Source organism: Petromyzon marinus (genome assembly GCF_048934315.1).
Source record: "Petromyzon marinus isolate PM22_M1 ecotype Great Lakes invasive population chromosome 78 unlocalized genomic scaffold, UKy_Petmar_22M1.pri1.0 chr78_unloc.2, whole genome shotgun sequence".
Lineage (NCBI taxonomy): Eukaryota > Metazoa > Chordata > Hyperoartia > Petromyzontiformes > Petromyzontidae > Petromyzon > Petromyzon marinus.
In genome coordinates, this window is record NW_027422626.1 from 419,540 (window position 1) to 444,000 (window position 24,461).

At 53.9% G+C, this 24,461-nt stretch overlaps 1 protein-coding gene across 1 annotated transcript in view; it reads right to left on the minus strand.

Moving 5' to 3' along the window:
• Positions 1 to 1,356: 1,356 nt before the first annotated feature.
• LOC142905262 (calponin-1-like) overlaps positions 1,357 to 24,461 on the minus strand; it is a 46,749-nt gene continuing 23,644 nt past the window's right edge. Inside the window, exons 6-8 of the mRNA XM_076058821.1 lie at positions 24,005 to 24,121; positions 21,818 to 21,976; positions 1,357 to 1,704 (exon numbers count right to left, since the gene is read on the minus strand). Of these exons, the coding sequence (XP_075914936.1) occupies positions 1,357 to 1,704; positions 21,818 to 21,976; positions 24,005 to 24,121 (624 nt within the window). The remainder of the gene's footprint in view (positions 1,705 to 21,817; positions 21,977 to 24,004; positions 24,122 to 24,461) is intronic.

A 24,461-nucleotide genomic window follows, 5' to 3' on the forward strand; every position in this document is an offset into this window, starting at 1 on the left:
ACCACGTTATGTAAGCCGATGATCTGGTAATTGCGGCTCACTCAGAGGAGGAGTTGGAGACGCTGCTGCTGAGACTGGAGCGGGCCACTAAGAGATGGGGCCTTACCATCAGCCCCACCAAAACGAAGCACCTGCCTGGGTATTTTGTACCATCGGACACTCCACCCCCACAACTCCTAATCGGTGATGGGGCAGTTGTGGAGAGAGTGGAGAGTTTTCCTCCATACCTGGGCAGTGTGCTCATGACCGCCTCCGGTTTGACAGTACGAAGCTTCAGGTCTTCTCGGCCACGGTCATTCCCTCACTTCTCTACGCTTCCAAAACGTGGACCACCTTAATGGAGCATCTTCGCCGGTTAGAAACATTTAGGCTGGCCTGCCTCCGATCCATCCTTGGTTTAACCAGACTGGATTGTGTGAGGAACTCACAAATCCTTGAAAGGTCTGGGCAAGGTCCCATCGGTGAGCTCCTCCGGCGGGCAAGGCTGCGTTGGCTGGGTCATGTAGCCCGATGCCCAGTCACCACACGCCGAAACAGCTTTGGTTCGGCCGGATAGAGAGGGCTAAACAGGCGCAGCACGGCCTAGAGAAGAGATGGAGTGATGTGGTACAGGAGGATGTGGAGCTGAGTGGACTTGCCAATGACTGGTACCAGCTCACAACAACGAGCGGAGCGCCGGGTGGCTAAAGCACAGCAGGTTGGCACAGTAGGGGGCACAGGTGGTGCATCGGCCAGTCGACCCGTGGCACCTGCTGGGCCTGCCCCGTGACCTCCTGCAAGCGGGCGTTCGACACTTCACGTGGTCTCAAGGTGCACATGGCCTGGCACAAGCGTCGTGGTGACGTCACCGCCACTTAGTGGGGAATGGCGGTTGTTGTGAGTTAATAGCACTCGCCCCAACAGTCTGCGATAGGCTAACCGGGGAATCTTTGTGTGTGTGTGAGAGTTTATACATCTGCGTGTGTGCGTGGGCAAACTGTGTGTGTAATTGTGAAGCTACCCCCCCCCCCCCTCTCCCCATGTCTCTCCCTTTCTCCCCCCCTCTCCTCTCTCTCCCCATGTCTCTCTCCCCCTCTCCCCTCTCTCCCAATGTCTCTCCCTTTCTCTCCCCCTCTCCTCTCTCTCCCCATATCTCTCACCCCCTCTCCCCTCTCTCCCTTTCTCCCCCGCTCTCCTCTCTCTCCCCATATCTCTCTCCCCCTCTCCCCCCTCTCCCCACGTCTCTCCCCCCTCTCCCCTCTCTCCCCATGTCTCTCCCCTCTCTCCCAATGTCTCTCCCCCCCTCTCCCCATGTCTCTCCCTTTCTCCCCCCCCCACTCCCCACGTCTCCCCCCTCTCCCCACTCTCCCCCAACCCTCAGTACTCCTCCTCTGCGTATTCATCCTCTTGCTGGGCTGCCACAAACCCACCACCGACACCACCGCCACCACCGCCACCGCCGCCACCGCCGCCACCACGATTACCATTAAACACCACACCGCCGCCGCCGCCGCCACCGGCGGCGGTGGGCGGGACGGGCGGCGGCGGAGCGCAGTATTTGAAGTCGCAGATCTGCCGACCGAGTCCGTAGGCGGTCATGCCGGTCTGGGTGGCGACCTGGTTGGTTCCCATCTGGAGGGAGATCGTGGACGAGTCGTACGAGCGCTCCACGCCGAGGCGGGAGTCGTACACGTGGCGGCGGGTGCCAGGGCACGTCATGCCGGCCTGCGTGGGTGGGTGGGTGGGTGGCACAAGGGGAGAGAGAGTTGGTGGTGGTGGTGGAGAGATGGTGGAGCTGATGGAGGAGATGGAGAGAGTTGGTGGTGGTGGAGGTGGTGGTGGAGAGATGGTGGAGCTGATGGAGGAGATGAAGAGAGTTGGTGGTGGTGGTGGAGAGATGGTGGAGTTGATGAAGGAGGTGGAGAGAGTTGTTGGTGGTGGTGGAGGTGATGGTGGTGGAGAGATGGCGGAGCTGATGGAGGAGATGGAGAGAGTTGGTGGAGGAGGTGGTGGTGGTGGAGAGATGGTGGAGTTGATGGAGGGACGTAGTGGAGAAGGTTGAGATGATGGAGTTGATTGAGGTGGAGGAGGTGGATGAGGAGAGAGACATAGGTGGTGGTGGTGGTGGTGGATGACTAAAAGATGGTGAAGCTGGTGGAGGAAGAGGCAGTGGAGTAGGAGGATGAGGAGCAAGATGGTGAACTGAGTTGTAGGAGCTCTCCACCCCGTGGCAACGGGTGCCAGGGCACGTCATACCAGCCTGGGTGGGTGGTGGGGGGCACACGGGGAGAGAGAGTTGGTGGTGGTGGTGGAGAGATGACGGAGTTGATGGAGGAGGTGTAGAGAGTTGGTGGTGGTGGTGGAGAGATGTTGGAGCTGATGGAGGGACGTAGTGGAGAAGGTTGAGATGATGGAGTTGATTGAGGAGGTGGAAAGAGATGTTGGAGTTGATGGAGGGACGTAGTGGAGATGGTTGAGATGATGGAGTTGATTGAGGAGGTGGAGAGAGATGTTGGAGTTGATGGAGGGACGTAGTGGAGATGGTTGAGATGATGGAGTTGATTGAGGTGTAGAGAGATGTTGGAGTTGATGGAGCGACGGAGTGGAGATGGTTGAGATGATGAAGTTGATTCAGGAGGTGTAGAGAGATGTTGGAGTTGATGGAGGGACATAGTGGAGATGGTTGAGATGATGGAGTTGATTGAGGAGGTGGAGAGAGATGGTGGAGTTGATGGAGCGAAGGAGTGGAGATGGTTGAGATGATGGAGTTGATTGAGGAGGTGGAGAGAGATGGTGGAGTTGATGGAGCGACGGAGTGGAGATGGTTGAGACGATGGAGTTGATTGAGGAGGTGGAGAGAGATGGTGGAGTTTGATGGAGGGACGGAGTGGAGATGGTTGAGATGACAGAGTTGATTGAGGAGGTGGAGAGAGATGTTGGAGTTGATGGAGCGACGGAGTGGAGATGGTTGAGATGATGGAGTTGATTGAGGAGGTGGAGAGACATGGTGGAGTTGATGGAGGGACGTAGTGGAGATGATTGAGATGATGGAGTTGATTGAGGAGGTGGAGAGAGATGGTGTAGTTGATGGAGCGAAGTAGTGGAGATGGTTGAGATGATGGAGCTGATTGAGGAGGTGGAGAGAGATGGTGGAGTTGATGGAGCGACGGAGTGGAGATGGTTGAGATGGTGGAGTTGATTGAGGAGGTGGAGAGAGATGGTGGAGCTGGAGGGACGGAGTGGAGATGGTTGAGATGATGGAGCTGACTGAGGAGGTGGACAGAGATGGTGGAGTTGATGGAGGGAAGGAGTGGAGATGGTTGAGATGGTGGAGTTGATTGAGGAGGTGGAGAGAGATGGTGTAGTTGATGGAGCGACAGAGTGGAGATGGTTGAGATGGTGGAGTTGATTGAGGAGGTGGAGAGAGATGTTGGAGTTGATGGAGAGACGGAGTGGAGATGGTTGAGATTATGGAGTTGATTGAGGAGGTGGAGAGAGATGGTGGAGTTGATGGAGCGATGGAGTGGAGATGGTTGAGATGATGGAGTTGATTGAGGAGGTGGAGAGAGATGGTGGAGTTGATGGAGGGACTGAGTGGAGATGGTTGAGATGGTGGAGTTGATTGAGGAGGTGGAGAGAGATGGTGGAGTTGATGGAGTGGAGATGGTTGATATGATGGAGTTGATTGAGGAGGTGGAGAGAGATTGTGGAGTTGATGGAGCGACGTAGTGGAGATTGTTGAGATTATGGAGTTGATTGAGGATGTGGAGAGAGATGGTGGAGTTGATGGAGCGACAGAGTGGAGATGGTTGAGATGGTGGAGTTGATTGAGATGGTGGAGAGAGATGGTGGATTTGATGGAGCGACGGAGTGGAGATGGTTGAGATGGTGGAGTTGATTGAGGAGGTGGAGAGAGATGGTGGAGTTGATGGAGCGATGGAGTGGAGATGCTTGAGATGATGGAGCTGATTGAGGAGGTGGAGAGAGATGGTGGAGTTGATGGAGGGACGTAGTGGAGATGGTTGAGATGATGGAGTTGATTGAGGATGTGGAGAGAGATGTTGGAGTTGATGGAGGGACGAAGTGGAGATGGTTGAGATGGTGGAGTGGATTGAGGTGGAGAGAGATGTTGGAGTTGATGGAAGGACGGAGTGGAGATGGTTGAGATGGTGGAGTTGATTAAGGAGGTGGAGAGAGATGGTGGAGTTGATGGAGGGACGGAGTGGAGATGGTTGAGATGATGGAGTTGATTGAGGAGATGGAGAGAGATGTTGGGGTTGATGGAGGGACGTAGTGGAGATGGTTGAGATGGTGGAGTTGATTGAGGAGGTGGAGAGAGATGGTGGAGTTGATGGAGCGACGTAGTGGAGATGGTTGAGATGATGGAGTTGATTGAGGAGATGGAGAGAGATGTTGGAGTTGATGGAGGGATGTAGTGGAGATGGTTGAGATGGTGGAGTTGATTGAGGAGGTGGAGAGAGATGGTGGAGTTGATGGAGCGACGGACTGGAGATGGTTGAGATGGTGGAGTTGATTGAGGAGGTGGAGAGAGATGGTGGATTTGATGGAGCGACAGAGTGGAGATGGTTGAGATGATGGAGCTGATTGAGGAGGTGGAGAGAGATGGTGTAGTTGATGGAGCGACAGAGTGGAGATGGTTGAGATGGTGGAGTTGATTGAGGAGGTGGAGAGAGATGTTGGAGTTGATGGAGAGACGGAGTGGAGATGGTTGAGATTATGGAGTTGATTGAGGAGGTGGAGAGAGATGGTGGAGTTGATGGAGCGATGGAGTGGAGATGGTTGAGATGATGGAGTTGATTGAGGAGGTGGAGAGAGATGGTGGAGTTGATGGAGGGACTGAGTGGAGATGGTTGAGATGGTGGAGTTGATTGAGGAGGTGGAGAGAGATGGTGGAGTTGATGGAGTGGAGATGGTTGATATGATGGAGTTGATTGAGGAGGTGGAGAGAGATTGTGGAGTTGATGGAGCGACGTAGTGGAGATTGTTGAGATTATGGAGTTGATTGAGGATGTGGAGAGAGATGGTGGAGTTGATGGAGCGACGGAGTGGAGATGGTTGAGATGGTGGAGTTGATTGAGATGGTGGAGAGAGATGGTGGATTTGATGGAGCGACGGAGTGGAGATGGTTGAGATGGTGGAGTTGATTGAGGAGGTGGAGAGAGATGGTGGAGTTGATGGAGCGATGGAGTGGAGATGCTTGAGATGATGGAGCTGATTGAGGAGGTGGAGAGAGATGGTGGAGTTGATGGAGGGACGTAGTGGAGATGGTTGAGATGATGGAGTTGATTGAGGATGTGGAGAGAGATGTTGGAGTTGATGGAGGGACGAAGTGGAGATGGTTGAGATGGTGGAGTGGATTGAGGTGGAGAGAGATGTTGGAGTTGATGGAAGGACGGAGTGGAGATGGTTGAGATGGTGGAGTTGATTAAGGAGGTGGAGAGAGATGGTGGAGTTGATGGAGGGACGGAGTGGAGATGGTTGAGATGATGGAGTTGATTGAGGAGATGGAGAGAGATGTTGGGGTTGATGGAGGGACGTAGTGGAGATGGTTGAGATGGTGGAGTTGATTGAGGAGGTGGAGAGAGATGGTGGAGTTGATGGAGCGACGTAGTGGAGATGGTTGAGATGATGGAGTTGATTGAGGAGATGGAGAGAGATGTTGGAGTTGATGGAGGGATGTAGTGGAGATGGTTGAGATGGTGGAGTTGATTGAGGAGGTGGAGAGAGATGGTGGAGTTGATGGAGCGACGGACTGGAGATGGTTGAGATGGTGGAGTTGATTGAGGAGGTGGAGAGAGATGGTGGATTTGATGGAGCGACAGAGTGGAGATGGTTGAGATGATGGAGCTGATTGAGGAGGTGGAGAGAGATGGTGGAGTTGATGGAGGGACGTAGTGGAGATGGTTGAGATGATGGAGTTGATTGAGGATGTGGAGAGAGATGTTGGAGTTGATGGAGGGACGAAGTGGAGATGGTTGAGATGGTGGAGTGGATTGAGGTGGAGAGAGATGTTGGAGTTGATGGAAGGACGGAGTGGAGATGGTTGAGATGGTGGAGTTGATTAAGGAGGTGGAGAGAGATGGTGGAGTTGATGGAGGGACGGAGTGGAGATGGTTGAGATGATGGAGTTGATTGAGGAGATGGAGAGAGATGTTGGAGTTGATGGAGGGACGTAGTGGAGATGATTGAGATGGTGGAGTTGATTGAGGAGGTGGAGAGAGATGGTGGAGTTGATGGAGCGACGTAGTGGAGATGGTTGAGATGATGGAGTTGATTGAGGAGATGGAGAGAGATGTTGGAGTTGATGGAGGGACGTAGTGGAGATGGTTGAGATGGTGGAGTTGATTGAGGAGGTGGAGAGAGATGGTGGAGTTGATGGAGCGACGGACTGGAGATGGTTGAGATGGTGGAGTTGATTGAGGAGGTGGAGAGAGATGGTGGAGTTGATGGAGGGACGGAGTGGAGATGGTTGAGATTATGGAGTTGATTGAGGTGGAGAGAGATGTTGGAGTTGATGGAGGGACGAAGTGGAGATGGTTGAGATTATGGAGTTGATTGAGGAGGTGGAGAGAGATGGTGGAGTTGATGGAGCGACAGAGTGGAGATTGTTGAGATGATGGAGTTGATTGAGGAGATGGAGAGAGATGGTGGAGTTGATGGAGGGACGGAGTGGAGATGGTTGAGATGATGGAGTTGATTGAGGAGGTGGAGAGAGATGGTGGAGTTGATGGAGCGACGGAGTGGAGATGGTTGAGATGGTGGAGTTGATTGAGGAGGTGGAGAGAGATGTTGGAGTTGATGGAGGGACGGAGTGGAGATGGTTGAGATGATGGACCTGATTGAGGAGGTGGAGAGAGATGGTGGAGTTGATGGAGCGACGTAGTGGAGATGGTTGAGATGATGGAGTTGATTGAGGTGAAGAGAGATGGTGGAGTTGATGGAGGGACAGAGTGGAGATGGTTGAGATGGTAGAGTTGAATGAGGAGGTGGAGAGAGATGGTGGATTTGATGGAGCGACGTAGTGAAGATGGTTGAGATGGTGGAGTTGATTGAGGAGGTGGAGAGAGATGTTGGAGTTGATGGAGGGACGTAGTGGAGATGGTTGAGATGGTGGAGTTGATTGAGGAGGTGGAGAGAGATGGTGGAGTTGATGGAGCGACGGACTGGAGATGGTTGAGATGATGGAGTTGATTGAGAAGGTGGAGAGAGATGGTGGATTTGATGGAGCGACGGAGTGGAGATGGTTGAGATGGTGGAGTTGATTGAGGAGGTGGAGAGAGATGGTGGAGTTGATGGAGCGATGGAGTGGAGATGCTTGAGATGATGGAGCTGATTGAGGAGGTGGAGAGAGATGGTGGAGTTGATGGAGGGACGTAGTGGAGATGGTTGAGATGATAGAGTTGATTGAGGATGTGGAGAGAGATGTTGGAGTTGATGGAGGGACGAAGTGGAGATGGTTGAGATGGTGGAGTGGATTGAGGTGGAGAGAGATGTTGGAGTTGATGGAAGGACGGAGTGGAGATGGTTGAGATGGTGGAGTTGATTACGGAGGTGGAGAGAGATGGTGGAGTTGATGGAGGGACGGAGTGGAGATGGTTGAGATGATGGAGTTGATTGAGGAGATGGAGAGAGATGTTGGAGTTGATGGAGGGACGTAGTGGAGATGGTTGAGATGGTGGAGTTGATTGAGGAGGTGGAGAGAGATGGTGGAGTTGATGGAGCGACGTAGTGGAGATGTTTGAGATGATGGAGTTGATTGAGATGGAGAGAGATGTTGGAGTTGATGGAGGGATGTAGTGGAGATGGTTGAGATGGTGGAGTTGATTGAGGAGGTGGAGAGAGATGGTGGAGTTGATGGAGCGACGGACTGGAGATGGTTGAGATGGTGGAGTTGATTGAGGAGGTGGAGAGAGATGGTGGATTTGATGGAGCGACAGAGTGGAGATGGTTGAGATGGTGGAGTTGATTGAGGAGTTGGAGAGAGATGGTGGATTTGATGGAGCGACGGAGTGGAGATGGTTGAGATGATGGAGCTGATTGAGGAGGTGGAGAGAGATGGTGGAGTTGATGGAGGGACGTAGTGGAGATGGTTGAGATGATGGAGTTGATTGAGGATGTGGAGAGAGATGTTGGAGTTGATGGAGGGACGAAGTGGAGATGGTTGAGATGGTGGAGTGGATTGAGGTGGAGAGAGATGTTGGAGTTGATGGAAGGACGGAGTGGAGATGGTTGAGATGGTGGAGTTGATTAAGGAGGTGGAGAGAGATGGTGGAGTTGATGGAGGGACGGAGTGGAGATGGTTGAGATGATGGAGTTGATTGAGGAGATGGAGAGAGATGTTGGAGTTGATGGAGGGACGTAGTGGAGATGATTGAGATGGTGGAGTTGATTGAGGAGGTGGAGAGAGATGGTGGAGTTGATGGAGCCACGTAGTGGAGATGGTTGAGATGATGGAGTTGATTGAGGAGATGGAGAGAGATGTTGGAGTTGATGGAGGGACGTAGTGGAGATGGTTGAGATGGTGGAGTTGATTGAGGAGGTGGAGAGAGATGGTGGAGTTGATGGAGCGACGGACTGGAGATGGTTGAGATGGTGGAGTTGATTGAGTAGGTGGAGAGAGATGGTGGAGTTGATGGAGGGACGGAGTGGAGATGGTTGAGATTATGGAGTTGATTGAGGTGGAGAGAGATGTTGGAGTTGATGGAGGGACGAAGTGGAGATGGTTGAGATTATGGAGTTGATTGAGGAGGTGGAGAGAGATGGTGGAGTTGATGGAGCGACGTAGTGGAGATGGTTGAGATGATGGAGTTGATTGAGGTGAAGAGAGATGGTGGAGTTGATGGAGGGACAGAGTGGAGATGGTTGAGATGGTGGAGTTGATTGAGGAGGTGGAGAGAGATGTTGGAGTTGATGGAGGGACGTAGTGGAGATGGTTGAGATGGTGGAGTTGATTGAGGAGGTGGAGAGAGATGGTGGAGTTGATGGAGCGACGTAGTGGAGATTTTTGAGATGATGGAGTTGATTGAGATGGAGAGAGATGTTGGAGTTGATGGAGGGATGTAGTGGAGATGGTTGAGATGGTGGAGTTGATTGAGGAGGTGGAGAGAGATGGTGGAGTTGATGGAGCGACGGACTGGAGATGGTTGAGATGGTGGAGTTGATTGAGGAGGTGGAGAGAGATGGTGGATTTGATGGAGCGACAGAGTGGAGATGGTTGAGATGGTGGAGTTGATTGAGGAGGTGGAGAGAGATGGTGGATTTGATGGAGCGACGGAGTGGAGATGGTTGAGATGATGGAGCTGATTGAGGAGGTGGAGAGAGATGGTGGAGTTGATGGAGGGACGTAGTGGAGATGGTTGAGATGATGGAGTTGATTGAGGATGTGGAGAGAGATGTTGGAGTTGATGGAGGGACGAAGTGGAGATGGTTGAGATGGTGGAGTGGATTGAGGTGGAGAGAGATGTTGGAGTTGATGGAAGGACGGAGTGGAGATGGTTGAGATGGTGGAGTTGATTAAGGAGGTGGAGAGAGATGGTGGAGTTGATGGAGGGACGGAGTGGAGATGGTTGAGATGATGGAGTTGATTGAGGAGATGGAGAGAGATGTTGGAGTTGATGGAGGGACGTAGTGGAGATGATTGAGATGGTGGAGTTGATTGAGGAGGTGGAGAGAGATGGTGGAGTTGATGAAGCCACGTAGTGGAGATGGTTGAGATGATGGAGTTGATTGAGGAGATGGAGAGAGATGTTGGAGTTGATGGAGGGACGTAGTGGAGATGGTTGAGATGGTGGAGTTGATTGAGGAGGTGGAGAGAGATGGTGGAGTTGATGGAGCGACGGACTGGAGATGGTTGAGATGGTGGAGTTGATTGAGGTGGAGAGAGATGGTGGAGTTGATGGAGGGACGGAGTGGAGATGGTTGAGATTATGGAGTTGATTGAGGTGGAGAGAGATGTTGGAGTTGATGGAGGGACGAAGTGGAGATGGTTGAGATTATGGAGTTGATTGAGGAGGTGGAGAGAGATGGTGGAGTTGATGGAGCGACGTAGTGGAGATGGTTGAGATGATGGAGTTGATTGAGGATGTGGAGAGAGATGTTGGAGTTGATGGAGGGACGAAGTGGAGATGGTTGAGATGGTGGAGTGGATTGAGGTGGAGAGAGATGTTGGAGTTGATGGAAGGACGGAGTGGAGATGGTTGAGATGGTGGAGTTGATTAAGGAGGTGGAGAGAGATGGTGGAGTTGATGGAGGGACGGAGTGGAGATGGTTGAGATGATGGAGTTGATTGAGGAGATGGAGAGAGATGTTGGAGTTGATGGAGGGACGTAGTGGAGATGATTGAGATGGTGGAGTTGATTGAGGAGGTGGAGAGAGATGGTGGAGTTGATGGAGCCACGTAGTGGAGATGGTTGAGATGATGGAGTTGATTGAGGAGATGGAGAGAGATGTTGGAGTTGATGGAGGGACGTAGTGGAGATGGTTGAGATGGTGGAGTTGATTGAGGAGGTGGAGAGAGATGGTGGAGTTGATGGAGCGACGGACTGGAGATGGTTGAGATGGTGGAGTTGATTGAGGAGGTGGAGAGAGATGGTGGAGTTGATGGAGGGACGGAGTGGAGATGGTTGAGATTATGGAGTTGATTGAGGAGGTGGAGAGAGATGGTGGAGTTGATGGAGCGACGTAGTGGAGATGGTTGAGATGATGGAGTTGATTGAGGTGAAGAGAGATGGTGGAGTTGATGGAGGGACAGAGTGGAGATGGTTGAGATGGTAGAGTTGATTGAGGAGGTGGAGAGAGATGGTGGAGTTGATGGAGCGACGTAGTGAAGATGGTTGAGATGGTGGAGTTGATTGAGGAGGTGGAGAGAGATGTTGGAGTTGATGGAGGGACGTAGTGGAGATGGTTGAGATGGTGGAGTTGATTGAGGAGGTGGAGAGAGATGGTGGAGTTGATGGAGCGACGGACTGGAGATGGTTGAGATGATGGAGTTGATTCAGGAGGTGGAGAGAGATGGTGGAGTTGATGGAGGGACGTAGTGGAGATGGTTGAGATGGTGGAGTGGATTGAGGTGTAGAGAGATGTTGGAGTTGATGGAGCGACGGTGTGGAGATGGTTGAGATGGTGGAGTTGATTGAGGAGGTGGAGAGAGATGGTGGAGTTGATGGAGCGACGGAGTGGAGATGGTTGAGATGGCGGAGTTGATTGAGGTGGAGAGAGATGTTGGAGTTGATGGAGCGACGGAGCGGAGATGGTTGAGATGATGGACCTGATTGAGGAGGTGGAGAGAGATGGTGGAGTTGATGGAGCGACGTAGTGGAGATGGTTGAGATGATGGAGTTGATTGAGGTGAAGAGAGATGGTGGAGTTGATGGAGGGACAGAGTGGAGATGGTTGAGATGGTAGAGTTGAATGAGGAGGTGGAGAGAGATGGTGGATTTGATGGAGCGACGTAGTGAAGATGGTTGAGATGGTGGAGTTGATTGAGGAGGTGGAGAGAGATGTTGGAGTTGATGGAGGGACGTAGTGGAGATGGTTGAGATGGTGGAGTTGATTGAGGAGGTGGAGAGAGATGGTGGAGTTGATGGAGCGACGGACTGGAGATGGTTGAGATGATGGAGTTGATTGAGAAGGTGGAGAGAGATGGTGGATTTGATGGAGCGACGGAGTGGAGATGGTTGAGATGGTGGAGTTGATTGAGGAGGTGGAGAGAGATGGTGGAGTTGATGGAGCGATGGAGTGGAGATGCTTGAGATGATGGAGCTGATTGAGGAGGTGGAGAGAGATGGTGGAGTTGATGGAGGGACGTAGTGGAGATGGTTGAGATGATAGAGTTGATTGAGGATGTGGAGAGAGATGTTGGAGTTGATGGAGGGACGAAGTGGAGATGGTTGAGATGGTGGAGTGGATTGAGGTGGAGAGAGATGTTGGAGTTGATGGAAGGACGGAGTGGAGATGGTTGAGATGGTGGAGTTGATTACGGAGGTGGAGAGAGATGGTGGAGTTGATGGAGGGACGGAGTGGAGATGGTTGAGATGATGGAGTTGATTGAGGAGATGGAGAGAGATGTTGGAGTTGATGGAGGGACGTAGTGGAGATGGTTGAGATGGTGGAGTTGATTGAGGAGGTGGAGAGAGATGGTGGAGTTGATGGAGCGACGTAGTGGAGATGTTTGAGATGATGGAGTTGATTGAGATGGAGAGAGATGTTGGAGTTGATGGAGGGATGTAGTGGAGATGGTTGAGATGGTGGAGTTGATTGAGGAGGTGGAGAGAGATGGTGGAGTTGATGGAGCGACGGACTGGAGATGGTTGAGATGGTGGAGTTGATTGAGGAGGTGGAGAGAGATGGTGGATTTGATGGAGCGACAGAGTGGAGATGGTTGAGATGGTGGAGTTGATTGAGGAGGTGGAGAGAGATGGTGGATTTGATGGAGCGACGGAGTGGAGATGGTTGAGATGATGGAGCTGATTGAGGAGGTGGAGAGAGATGGTGGAGTTGATGGAGGGACGTAGTGGAGATGGTTGAGATGATGGAGTTGATTGAGGATGTGGAGAGAGATGTTGGAGTTGATGGAGGGACGAAGTGGAGATGGTTGAGATGGTGGAGTGGATTGAGGTGGAGAGAGATGTTGGAGTTGATGGAAGGACGGAGTGGAGATGGTTGAGATGGTGGAGTTGATTAAGGAGGTGGAGAGAGATGGTGGAGTTGATGGAGGGACGGAGTGGAGATGGTTGAGATGATGGAGTTGATTGAGGAGATGGAGAGAGATGTTGGAGTTGATGGAGGGACGTAGTGGAGATGATTGAGATGGTGGAGTTGATTGAGGAGGTGGAGAGAGATGGTGGAGTTGATGGAGCCACGTAGTGGAGATGGTTGAGATGATGGAGTTGATTGAGGAGATGGAGAGAGATGTTGGAGTTGATGGAGGGACGTAGTGGAGATGGTTGAGATGGTGGAGTTGATTGAGGAGGTGGAGAGAGATGGTGGAGTTGATGGAGCGACGGACTGGAGATGGTTGAGATGGTGGAGTTGATTGAGGAGGTGGAGAGAGATGGTGGAGTTGATGGAGGGACGGAGTGGAGATGGTTGAGATTATGGAGTTGATTGAGGTGGAGAGAGATGTTGGAGTTGATGGAGGGACGAAGTGGAGATGGTTGAGATTATGGAGTTGATTGAGGAGGTGGAGAGAGATGGTGGAGTTGATGGAGCGACGTAGTGGAGATGGTTGAGATGATGGAGTTGATTGAGGTGAAGAGAGATGGTGGAGTTGATGGAGGGACAGAGTGGAGATGGTTGAGATGGTAGAGTTGAATGAGGAGGTGGAGAGAGATGGTGGATTTGATGGAGCGACGTAGTGAAGATGGTTGAGATGGTGGAGTTGATTGAGGAGGTGGAGAGAGATGTTGGAGTTGATGGAGGGACGTAGTGGAGATGGTTGAGATGGTGGAGTTGATTGAGGAGGTGGAGAGAGATGGTGGAGTTGATGGAGCGACGGACTGGAGATGGTTGAGATGATGGAGTTGATTGAGAAGGTGGAGAGAGATGGTGGATTTGATGGAGCGACGGAGTGGAGATGGTTGAGATGGTGGAGTTGATTGAGGAGGTGGAGAGAGATGGTGGAGTTGATGGAGCGATGGAGTGGAGATGCTTGAGATGATGGAGCTGATTGAGGAGGTGGAGAGAGATGGTGGAGTTGATGGAGGGACGTAGTGGAGATGGTTGAGATGATAGAGTTGATTGAGGATGTGGAGAGAGATGTTGGAGTTGATGGAGGGACGAAGTGGAGATGGTTGAGATGGTGGAGTTGATTACGGAGGTGGAGAGAGATGGTGGAGTTGATGGAGGGACGGAGTGGAGATGGTTGAGATGATGGAGTTGATTGAGGAGATGGAGAGAGATGTTGGAGTTGATGGAGGGACGTAGTGGAGATGGTTGAGATGGTGGAGTTGATTGAGGAGGTGGAGAGAGATGGTGGAGTTGATGGAGCGACGTAGTGGAGATGTTTGAGATGATGGAGTTGATTGAGATGGAGAGAGATGTTGGAGTTGATGGAGGGATGTAGTGGAGATGGTTGAGATGGTGGAGTTGATTGAGGAGGTGGAGAGAGATGGTGGAGTTGATGGAGCGACGGACTGGAGATGGTTGAGATGGTGGAGTTGATTGAGGAGGTGGAGAGAGATGGTGGATTTGATGGAGCGACAGAGTGGAGATGGTTGAGATGGTGGAGTTGATTGAGGAGGTGGAGAGAGATGGTGGATTTGATGGAGCGACGGAGTGGAGATGGTTGAGATGATGGAGCTGATTGAGGAGGTGGAGAGAGATGGTGGAGTTGATGGAGGGACGTAGTGGAGATGGTTGAGATGATGGAGTTGATTGAGGATGTGGAGAGAGATGTTGGAGTTGATGGAGGGACGAAGTGGAGATGGTTGAGATGGTGGAGTGGATTGAGGTGGAGAGAGATGTTGGAGTTGATGGAAGGACGGAGTGGAGATGGTTGAGATGGTGGAGTTGATTAAGGAGGTGGAGAGAGATGGTGGAGTTGATGGAGGGACGGAGTGGAGATGGTTGAGATGATGGAGTTGATTGAGGAGATGGAGAGAGATGTTGGAGTTGATGGAGGGACGTAGTGGAGATGATTGAGATGGTGGAGTTGATTGAGGAGGTGGAGAGAGATGGTGGAGTTGATGGAGCCACGTAGTGGAGATGGTTGAGATGATGGAGTTGATTGAGGAGATGGAGAGAGATGTTGGAGTTGATGGAGGGACGTAGTGGAGATGGTTGAGATGGTGGAGTTGATTGAGGAGGTGGAGAGAGATGGTGGAGTTGATGGAGCGACGGACTGGAGATGGTTGAGATGGTGGAGTTGATTGAGGTGGAGAGAGATGGTGGAGTTGATGGAGGGACGGAGTGGAGATGGTTGAGATTATGGAGTTGATTGAGGTGGAGAGAGATGTTGGAGTTGATGGAGGGACGAAGTGGAGATGGTTGAGATTATGGAGTTGATTGAGGAGGTGGAGAGAGATGGTGGAGTTGATGGAGCGACGTAGTGGAGATGGTTGAGATGATGGAGTTGATTGAGGATGTGGAGAGAGATGTTGGAGTTGATGGAGGGACGAAGTGGAGATGGTTGAGATGGTGGAGTGGATTGAGGTGGAGAGAGATGTTGGAGTTGATGGAAGGACGGAGTGGAGATGGTTGAGATGGTGGAGTTGATTAAGGAGGTGGAGAGAGATGGTGGAGTTGATGGAGGGACGGAGTGGAGATGGTTGAGATGATGGAGTTGATTGAGGAGATGGAGAGAGATGTTGGAGTTGATGGAGGGACGTAGTGGAGATGATTGAGATGGTGGAGTTGATTGAGGAGGTGGAGAGAGATGGTGGAGTTGATGGAGCCACGTAGTGGAGATGGTTGAGATGATGGAGTTGATTGAGGAGATGGAGAGAGATGTTGGAGTTGATGGAGGGACGTAGTGGAGATGGTTGAGATGGTGGAGTTGATTGAGGAGGTGGAGAGAGATGGTGGAGTTGATGGAGCGACGGACTGGAGATGGTTGAGATGGTGGAGTTGATTGAGGAGGTGGAGAGAGATGGTGGAGTTGATGGAGGGACGGAGTGGAGATGGTTGAGATTATGGAGTTGATTGAGGTGGAGAGAGATGTTGGAGTTGATGGAGGGACGAAGTGGAGATGGTTGAGATTATGGAGTTGATTGAGGAGGTGGAGAGAGATGGTGGAGTTGATGGAGCGACGTAGTGGAGATGGTTGAGATGATGGAGTTGATTGAGGTGAAGAGAGATGGTGGAGTTGATGGAGGGACAGAGTGGAGATGGTTGAGATGGTAGAGTTGATTGAGGAGGTGGAGAGAGATGGTGGAGTTGATGGAGCGACGTAGTGAAGATGGTTGAGATGGTGGAGTTGATTGAGGAGGTGGAGAGAGATGTTGGAGTTGATGGAGGGACGTAGTGGAGATGGTTGAGATGGTGGAGTTGATTGAGGAGGTGGAGAGAGATGGTGGAGTTGATGGAGCGACGGACTGGAGATGGTTGAGATGATGGAGTTGATTCAGGAGGTGGAGAGAGATGGTGGAGTTGATGGAGGGACGTAGTGGAGATGGTTGAGATGGTGGAGTGGATTGAGGTGTAGAGAGATGTTGGAGTTGATGGAGCGACGGTGTGGAGATGGTTGAGATGGTGGAGTTGATTGAGGAGGTGGAGAGAGATGGTGGAGTTGATGGAGCGACGGAGTGGAGATGGTTGAGATGGCGGAGTTGATTGAGGTGGAGAGAGATGTTGGAGTTGATGGAGCGACGGAGCGGAGATGGTTGAGATGATGGAGCTGATTGAGGAGGTGGAGAGAGATGGTGGAGTTGATGGAGCGACGTAGTGGAGATGGTTGAGATGCTGGAGTTGATTGAGGAGGTGGAGAGAGATGTTGGAGTTGATGGAGGGACGGAGTGGAAATGGTTTGAATGGTGGAGTTGATTGAGGAGGTGGAGGAGGTGGATGCAGATAAAGATGGTGGTGGAGGATGACTAGAAGACGGTGGAGCTGATGGAGGAATAGGAGCTGGAGGAGGTGGAGTAGGAGGATGAAGAGCAAGATGGTGGACGAGTCGTAGGAGCGCTCCACCCCGTGGTGGCGGGTGCCAGGGCAAGTCGTGGCGGCCGGCAGTGGGTGGCACACGGGGAGAGAGAGTTAGTGGTGGTGGTGGAGAGATGGTGGATGGAGGAGGTGGTGGAGTTGATGGAGGATGTGGAGAGATGGTGGAGTTGATGGAGGTGGAGACAGTTGTTGGTGGTGGTGGTGGAGAGATGGTGGAGTTGATGGAGGAGGTGGAGAGAGTTGGTGGAGGAGGTAGTGATGGAAGTGGTGGAGAGATGGTGGAGTTGATGGAGCAACGGAGTGGAGATTGTTGAGATGATGGAGTTGATTGAGGAGGTGGAGAGAGATGGTGGAGTTGATGGAGGGACGGAGTGGAGATGGTTGAGATGATGGAGTTGATTGAGGAGGTGGAGAGAGATGGTGGAGTTGATGGAGCGACGGAGTGGAGATGGTTGAGATGGTGGAGTTAATTAAGGAGGTGGAGAGAGATGGTGGAGTTGATGGAGCGATGGAGTGGAGATGCTTGAGATGATGGAGCTGATTGAGGAGGTGGAGAGAGATGGTGGAGTTGATGGAGGGACGTAGTGGAGATGGTTGAGATGGTGGAGTGGATTTAGGTGTAGAGAGATGTTGGAGTTGATGGAGCGATGGAGTGGAGATGGTTGAGATTATGGAGTTGATTGAGGAGGTGGAGAGAGATGGTGGAGTTGATGGAGCGACGGAGTGGAGATGGTTGAGATGGCGGAGTTGATTGAGGTGGAGAGAGATGTTGGAGTTGATGGAGCGACGGAGCGGAGATGGTTGAGATGATGGAGCTGATTGAGGAGGTGGAGAGAGATGGTGGAGTTGATGGAGCGACGTAGTGGAGATGGTTGAGATGGTGGAGTTGATTGAGGAGGTGGAGAGAGATGGTGGAGTTGATGGAGGGACGGAGTGGAGATGGTTGAGATTATGGAGTTGATTGAGGAGGTGGAGAGAGATGTTGGAGTTGATGGAGGGACGGAGTGGAGATGGTTGAGATTATGGAGTTGATTGAGGAGGTGGAGAGAGATGGTGGAGTTGATGGAGCGACGGAGTGGAGATTGTTGAGATGATGGAGTTGATTGAGGAGGTGGAGAGAGATGGTGGAGTTGATTCAGCGACGGTGTGGAGATGGTTGAGATGGTGGAGTTGATTGAGGAGGTGGAGAGAGATGGTGGAGTTGATGGAGCAACGTAGTGGAGATGGTTGAGATGGTGGAGTTGATTGAGGAGGTGGAGAAATGTTGGAGTTGATGGAGGGACGGAGCGGAGATGGTTGAGATGGTGGAGTTGATTAAGGAGGTGGAGAGAGATGTTGGAGTTGATGGAGGGACGGAGTGGAAATGGTTTGAATTGTGGAGTTGATTGAGGAGGTGGAGGAGGTGGATGCAGATAAAGATGGTGGTGGTGGAGGATGACTAGAAGACGGTGGAGCTGATGGAGGAATAGGAGCTGGAGGAGGTGGAGTAGGAGGATGAGGAGCAAGATGGTGGACGAGTCGTAGGAGCGCTCCACCCCGTGGTGGCGGGTGCCAGGGCAAGTCGTGGCAGCCGGCAGTGGGTGGCACACGGGGAGAGAGAGTTGGTGGTGGTGGTGGAGAGATGGTGGATGGAGGAGGTGGTGGAGTTGATGGAGGAGGTGGAGAGATGGTGGAGTTGATGGAGGTGGAGACAGTTGGTGGTGGTGAGATGGTGGAGTTGATGGAGGAGGTGGAGAGAGTTGGTGGAGGAGGTGGTGGTGATGGTGGATGGAGGAGGTGGTGGAGTTGATGGAGGAGGTGGAGAGATGGTGGAGTTGATGGAGGAGGTGGATACAGTTGGTGGTGGTGGTGGTGGAGAGATGGTGGAGTTGATGGAGGAGGTGGAGAGAGTTGGTGGAGGAGGTGGTGATGGAGTTGGTGGAGAGATGGTGGATGGAGGAGGTGGAGAGAGTTGGTGGAGGAGGTGGTGGTGGAGAGATGGTGGAGTTGATTGAGGAGGTGGAGAGAATTGGTGGAGGTGGTGATGGAGGTGGTGGTGGTGGAGAGATGGTGGACTTGATGGAGGAGGTGGAGAGAGATGGTGGTGGTGGTGATGGAGGTGGTGGTGGAGAGATGGTGGAGTTGATGGAGGAGGTCGAGAGAGTTGGTGGAGGAGGTAGTGATGGAAGTGGTGGATAGATGGTAGAGTTGATGGAGGAGGTGGATAGAGTTGGTGGAGGAGGTGGTGGTGATATAGATGGTGGTGGAGAGATGGTGGAGTTGATGGAGGAGGTGGAGAGATGGTGGAGTTGATGGAGGAGGTGGAGAGAGTTGGTGGAGGTGGTGATGGAGCTGGTGGTGGTGGAGAAATGGTGGACTTGATGGAGGAGGTAGAGAGAGATGGTGGTGGTGGTGATGGAGGTGGTGGTGGAGAGATGGTGGAGTTGATGGAGGAGGTGGAGAGATGATGGAGTTGATTGAGGAGGTGGAGAGAGATGGTGGAGTTGATGGAGGGACGGAGTGGAGATGGTTGAGATGGTGGAGCTGATTGAGGAGGTGGAGAGAGATGTTGGAGTTGTTGGAGGGACGTAGTGGAGATGGTTGAGATGGTGGAGTTGATTGAGGAGGTGGAGAGAGATGGTGGAGTTGATGGAGCGACGGACTGGAGATGGTTGAGATGATGGAGTTGATTCAGGAGGTGGAGAGAGATGGTGGAGTTGATGGAGGGACGTAGTGGAGATGGTTGAGATGGTGGAGTGGATTGAGGTGTAGAGAGATGTTGGAGTTGATGGAGCGACGGTGTGGAGATGGTTGAGATGGTGGAGTTGATTGAGGAGGTGGAGAGAGATGGTGGAGTTGATGGAGCAACGTAGTGGAGATGGTTGAGATGCTGGAGTTGATTGAGGAGGTGGAGAAATGTTGGAGTTGATGGAGGGACGGAGCGGAGATGGTTGAGATGGTGGAGTTGATTAAGGAGGTGGAGAGAGATGTTGGAGTTGATGGAGGGACGGAGTGGAAATGGTTTGAATGGTGGAGTTGATTGAGGAGGTGGATGCAGATAAAGATGGTGGTGGTGGAGGATGACTAGAAGACGGTGGAGCTGATGGAGGAATAGGAGCTGGAGGAGGTGGAGTAGGAGGATGAGGAGCAAGATGGTGGACGAGTCGTAGGAGCGCTCCACCCCGTGGTGGCGGGTGCCAGGGCAAGTCGTGGCAGCCGGCAGTGGGTGGCACACGGGGAGAGAGAGTTGGTGGTGGTGGTGGAGAGATGGTGGATGGAGGAGGTGGTGGAGTTGATGGAGGAGGTGGAGAGATGGTGGAGTTGATGGAGGTGGAGACAGTTGGTGGTGGTGAGATGGTGGAGTTGATGGAGGAGGTGGAGAGAGTTGGTGGAGGAGGTGGTGGTGATGGAGATGGTGGATGGAGGAGGTGGTGGAGTTGATGGAGGAGGTGGAGAGATGGTGGAGTTGATGGAGGAGGTGGATACAGTTGGTGGTGGTGGTGGTGGTGGAGAGATGGTGGAGTTGATGGAGGAGGTGGAGAGAGTTGGTGGAGGAGGTGGTGATGGAGTTGGTGGAGAGATGGTGGATGGAGGAGGTGGAGAGAGTTGGTGGAGGAGGTGGTGGTGGAGAGATGGTGGAGTTGATTGAGGAGGTGGAGAGAATTGGTGGAGGTGGTGATGGAGGTGGTGGTGGTGGAGAGATGGTGGACTTGATGGAGGAGGTGGAGAGAGATGGTGGTGGTGGTGATGGAGGTGGTGGTGGAGAGATGGTGGAGTTGATGGAGGAGGTCGAGAGAGTTGGTGGAGGAGGTAGTGATGGAAGTGGTGGATAGATGGTAGAGTTGATGGAGGAGGTGGATAGAGTTGGTGGAGGAGGTGGTGGTGATATAGATGGTGGTGGAGAGATGGTGGAGTTGATGGAGGAGGTGGAGAGATGGTGGAGTTGATGGAGGAGGTGGAGAGAGTTGGTGGAGATGGTGATGGAGCTGGTGGTGGTGGAGAGATGGTGGAGTTGATGGAGGAGGTGCAGAGAGTTGGTGGAGGAGGTGGAGAGATGGTGGTGGTGGTGGAGAGATGGTGGAGTTGATTGAGGAGGAGGTGGATGAGAAGAGAGATGGAGGTGGTGGTGGTGGATGACTAGAAGACGGTGGAGCTGATGGAGGAAGAGGCAGTGGTGTAGGAGTAGGTGAATGAGGAGCGAGATGGTGGAGCTGATGGAGGAGGTGGAGAGAGTTGGTGGAAGAGGTGGTGATGGAGCTAGTGGTGGTGGAGAGATGGTGGAGTTGATTGAGGAGGTGGATGAGAAGAGAGATGGAGGTGGTGGTAGATGACTAGAAGATGGTGGAGCTGATGGAGGAAGAGGCAGTGGTGTAGGAGTAGGTGAATGAGGAGCGAGATGGTGGAGTTGATGGAGGAGGTGGAGAGAGTTGTTGGAGGAGGTGGTGATGGAGCTGGTGGTGGTAGTGGTGGACAGATGGTGGAGTTGATTGAGGAGGAGGTGGATGAGAAGAGAGATGGAGGTGGTGGTTGTGGTGGTGGATGACTAGAAGACGGTGGAGCTGATGGAGGAAGAGGCAGTGGTGTAGGAGTAGGTGAATGAGGAGCGAGATGGTGGAGTTGATGGAGGAGGTGGAGAGAGTTGGTGGAGGAGGTGGTGATGGAGCTGGTGGTGGTGGAGAGATGGTGAAGTTGATGGAGGAGGAGGTGGATGAGAAGAGAGATGGAGGTGGTGGTGGTGGATGACTAGAAGACGGTGGAGCTGATGGAGGAAGAGGCAGTGGTGTAGGAGTAGGTGAATGAGGAGCGAGATGGTGGAGTGAGTCGAAGGAGGGCTCCACCCCAGGCGGGCACCGTACACACGGTGGGTGGCACACGGTGGGTGGCACACGGTGGGTGGCACACGGTGGGTGGCACACGGTGGGTGGCACACGGTGGGTGGCACACGGTGGGTGGGTGACACACGGGGACAGAGAGTTGGTGGAGCTTACCTAGCTGCTACGACTGGCTGGGTACCTGGCTGGGTCCCTGGCTGGGTACGTGGCTGGTTCTAGCGGCTGGGGGTACCTGGCTGGGAACCTGGCTGGTGCTAGTGACCGGGTACCTGGCTGGGTACGTGGCTGGGTACGTGGCTGGTTCTAGCGGCTGGGGTTACCTGGCTGGGTACCTGGCTGGGTACCTGGCTGGGTACCTGGCTGGGTACCTGTCTGGGTACGTGGCTGGTTCTAGCGGCTGGGGGTACCTGGCTGGCCAGCTTGTTGGTCCCCATCTGCAGGGAGATGGAGTTGTCCTGGTCGGGCCTCCACCGATCCTCCTGCGAAGGTCCCCGCGGGTCGTAGAGGTGGCGACGCGTCCCGTAGGCCGTCATCCCAGCCTGGCTTGCACACTTGTTGGTGCCCATCTGTGTGTGGGGGGGGGGGGGTGGGGTGGGTGGGGGAAAGGGTGGGAAGGTGAGTTGGTGGGTGGGTTAGTGGGTGGGTGAGTGGGTGGGTGGGTGAGTAAGTGGGTGGGTGAGTGGGTGCGTGAGTGGGTGGGTGAGTGGGTGAGTGGGGGGATGGGTGAGTGGGGAGGTGGGTGGGTGGGTGAATGGGTGGGTGAGTGAGTGGGTGGGTGGGTGAGTGAGTGGCTGAGTGAGTGCGTGAGTGGGTGAGTGAGTGGGTGAGTGAGTGAGTGAGTGCGTGAGTGGGTGAGTGGGTGGGTGGGTGAGTGGGTGGGTGAGTGGGTGGGTGAGTGGGTGCGTGAGTGGGTGCGTGAGTGGGTGGGTGAGTGGGTGAGTGGGTGAGTGGGGGGATGGGTGGGTGAGTGGGGGGGTGAGTGGGGGGGTGGGTGAGTGGGTGCGTGAGTGGGTGAGTGGGTGGGTGGGGGGATGGGTGGGTGAGTGGGGGGGTGAGTGGGGGGGTGGGTGAGTGGGTGCGTGAGTGGGTGCGTGAGTGGGTGGGTGAGTGGGGGGGTGGGTGGGTGAGTGGGTGGGTGAGTGGGGGGATGGGTGGGTGAGTGGGGGGGTGGGTGAATAGGTGGGTGGGTGAGTAGGTGCGTGAGTGGGTGCGTGAGTGGGTGGGTGAGTGGGTGGGTGAGTGGGTGAGTGGGTGGGTGAGTGGGAGGGTGGGTGAGTGGGGGGATGGGTGGGTGAATGGGGGGGTGAGTGGGGGGGTGGGTGAGTGGGTGCGTGAGTGGGTGCGTGAGTGGGTGGGTGAGTGGGGGGGTGGGTGGGTGAGTGGGTGGGTGAGTGGGTGGGTGGGTGAGTGGGGGGATGGGTGGGTGAGTGGGGGGGTGAGTGGGGGGGTGGGTGAGTGGGTGCGTGAGTGGGTGCGTGAGTGGGTGGGTGAGTGGGGGGGTGGGTGGGTGAGTGGGTGGGTGAGTGGGGGGATGGGTGGGTGAGTGGGGGGGTGGGTGAGTAGGTGGGTGGGTGAGTAGGTGGGTGGGTGAGTGGGTGCGTGAGTGGGTGGGTGAGTGGGTGGGTGTGTGGTTCACATCATCGTCATCCACATCAGCATCAACATCAATATCATCTCCGTGTCTCTCCCCGTGTCTCTCCCCATGTCCCTCCCCATCTCTCCCCGTGTCTCTCCGTGTCTCTCCCCGTGTCTCCCCGTGTCTCTCCCCATCTCTCCCCGTGTCTCTCCCCGTGTCTCCCCGTGTCTCTCCCCATCTCTCCCCGTGTCTCTCCCCGTGTCTCCCCGTGTCTCTCCCCATCTCTCCCCGTGTCTCTCCCCATCTCTCCCCGTGTCTCTCCCCGTGTCTCTCCCCGTGTCTCTCCCCATCTCTCCCCGTGTCTCTCCCCGTGTCTCTCCCCGTGTCTCCCCGTGTCTCTCCCCGTGTCTCCCCGTGTCTCTCCCCATCTCTCCCCATCTCTCCCCGTGTCTCTCCCCGTGTCTCCCCGTGTCTCTCCCCATCTCTCCCCGTGTCTCTCCCCGTGTCTCCCCGTGTCTCTCCCCATCTCTCCCCGTGTCTCTTCCCGTGTCTCCCCGTGTCTCTCCCCGTGTCTCTCCCCATCTCTCCCCGTGTCTCTCCCCATCTCTCCCCGTGTCTCTCCCCATCTCTCCCCGTGTCTCTCCCCATCTCTCCCCGTGTCTCTCCCCGTGTCTCCCCGTGTCTCTCCCCGTGTCTCTCCCCATCTCTCCCCGTGTCTCTCCCCGTGTCTCTCCCCGTGTCTCTCCCCATCTCTCCCCGTGTCTCTCCCCATCTCTCCCCGTGTCTCTCCCCATCTCTCCCCGTGTCTCTCCCCATCTCTCCCCGTGTCTCTCCCCGTGTCTCCCCGTGTCTCTCCCCATCTCTCCCCGTGTCTCCCCGTGTCTCTCCCCATCTCTCCCCGTGTCTCTCCCCATCTCTCCCCGTGTCTCTCCCCATCTCTCCCCGTGTCTCTTCCCGTGTCTCCCCGTGTCTCTCCCCGTGTCTCTCCCCATCTCTCCCCGTGCCTCTCCCCGTGTACCTGGAGGCCTATGACGCTCTGTCCGGCCTTCAGCATCTCCGGGTTGAACTCTCGCTCCTGGCGATCAGCATAACGGACTCCTACACAGCAGTGAGTGTCTACTCCCTTAGTCTTAGCCTGCCTCACGCAGACAAAGACACACAGACACACACACACACACACACAGACACACACACACAGACGCACACACAGACACACACACACACACACAGACGCACTCACAGACACACACACACAGAGACACACACAGACACACACAGACACATACACAGACAGACACACAAAGCAAAGACACGCACACACAGACGCACACACACAGACACACACACAGACAGACACACAAAGCAAAGACACGCACACACAGACACACAAAGACACACTGAGACACACACACAGACACACAGAGACACACACACACACAGACACACAAAGCAAAGACACGCACACACAGACGCAC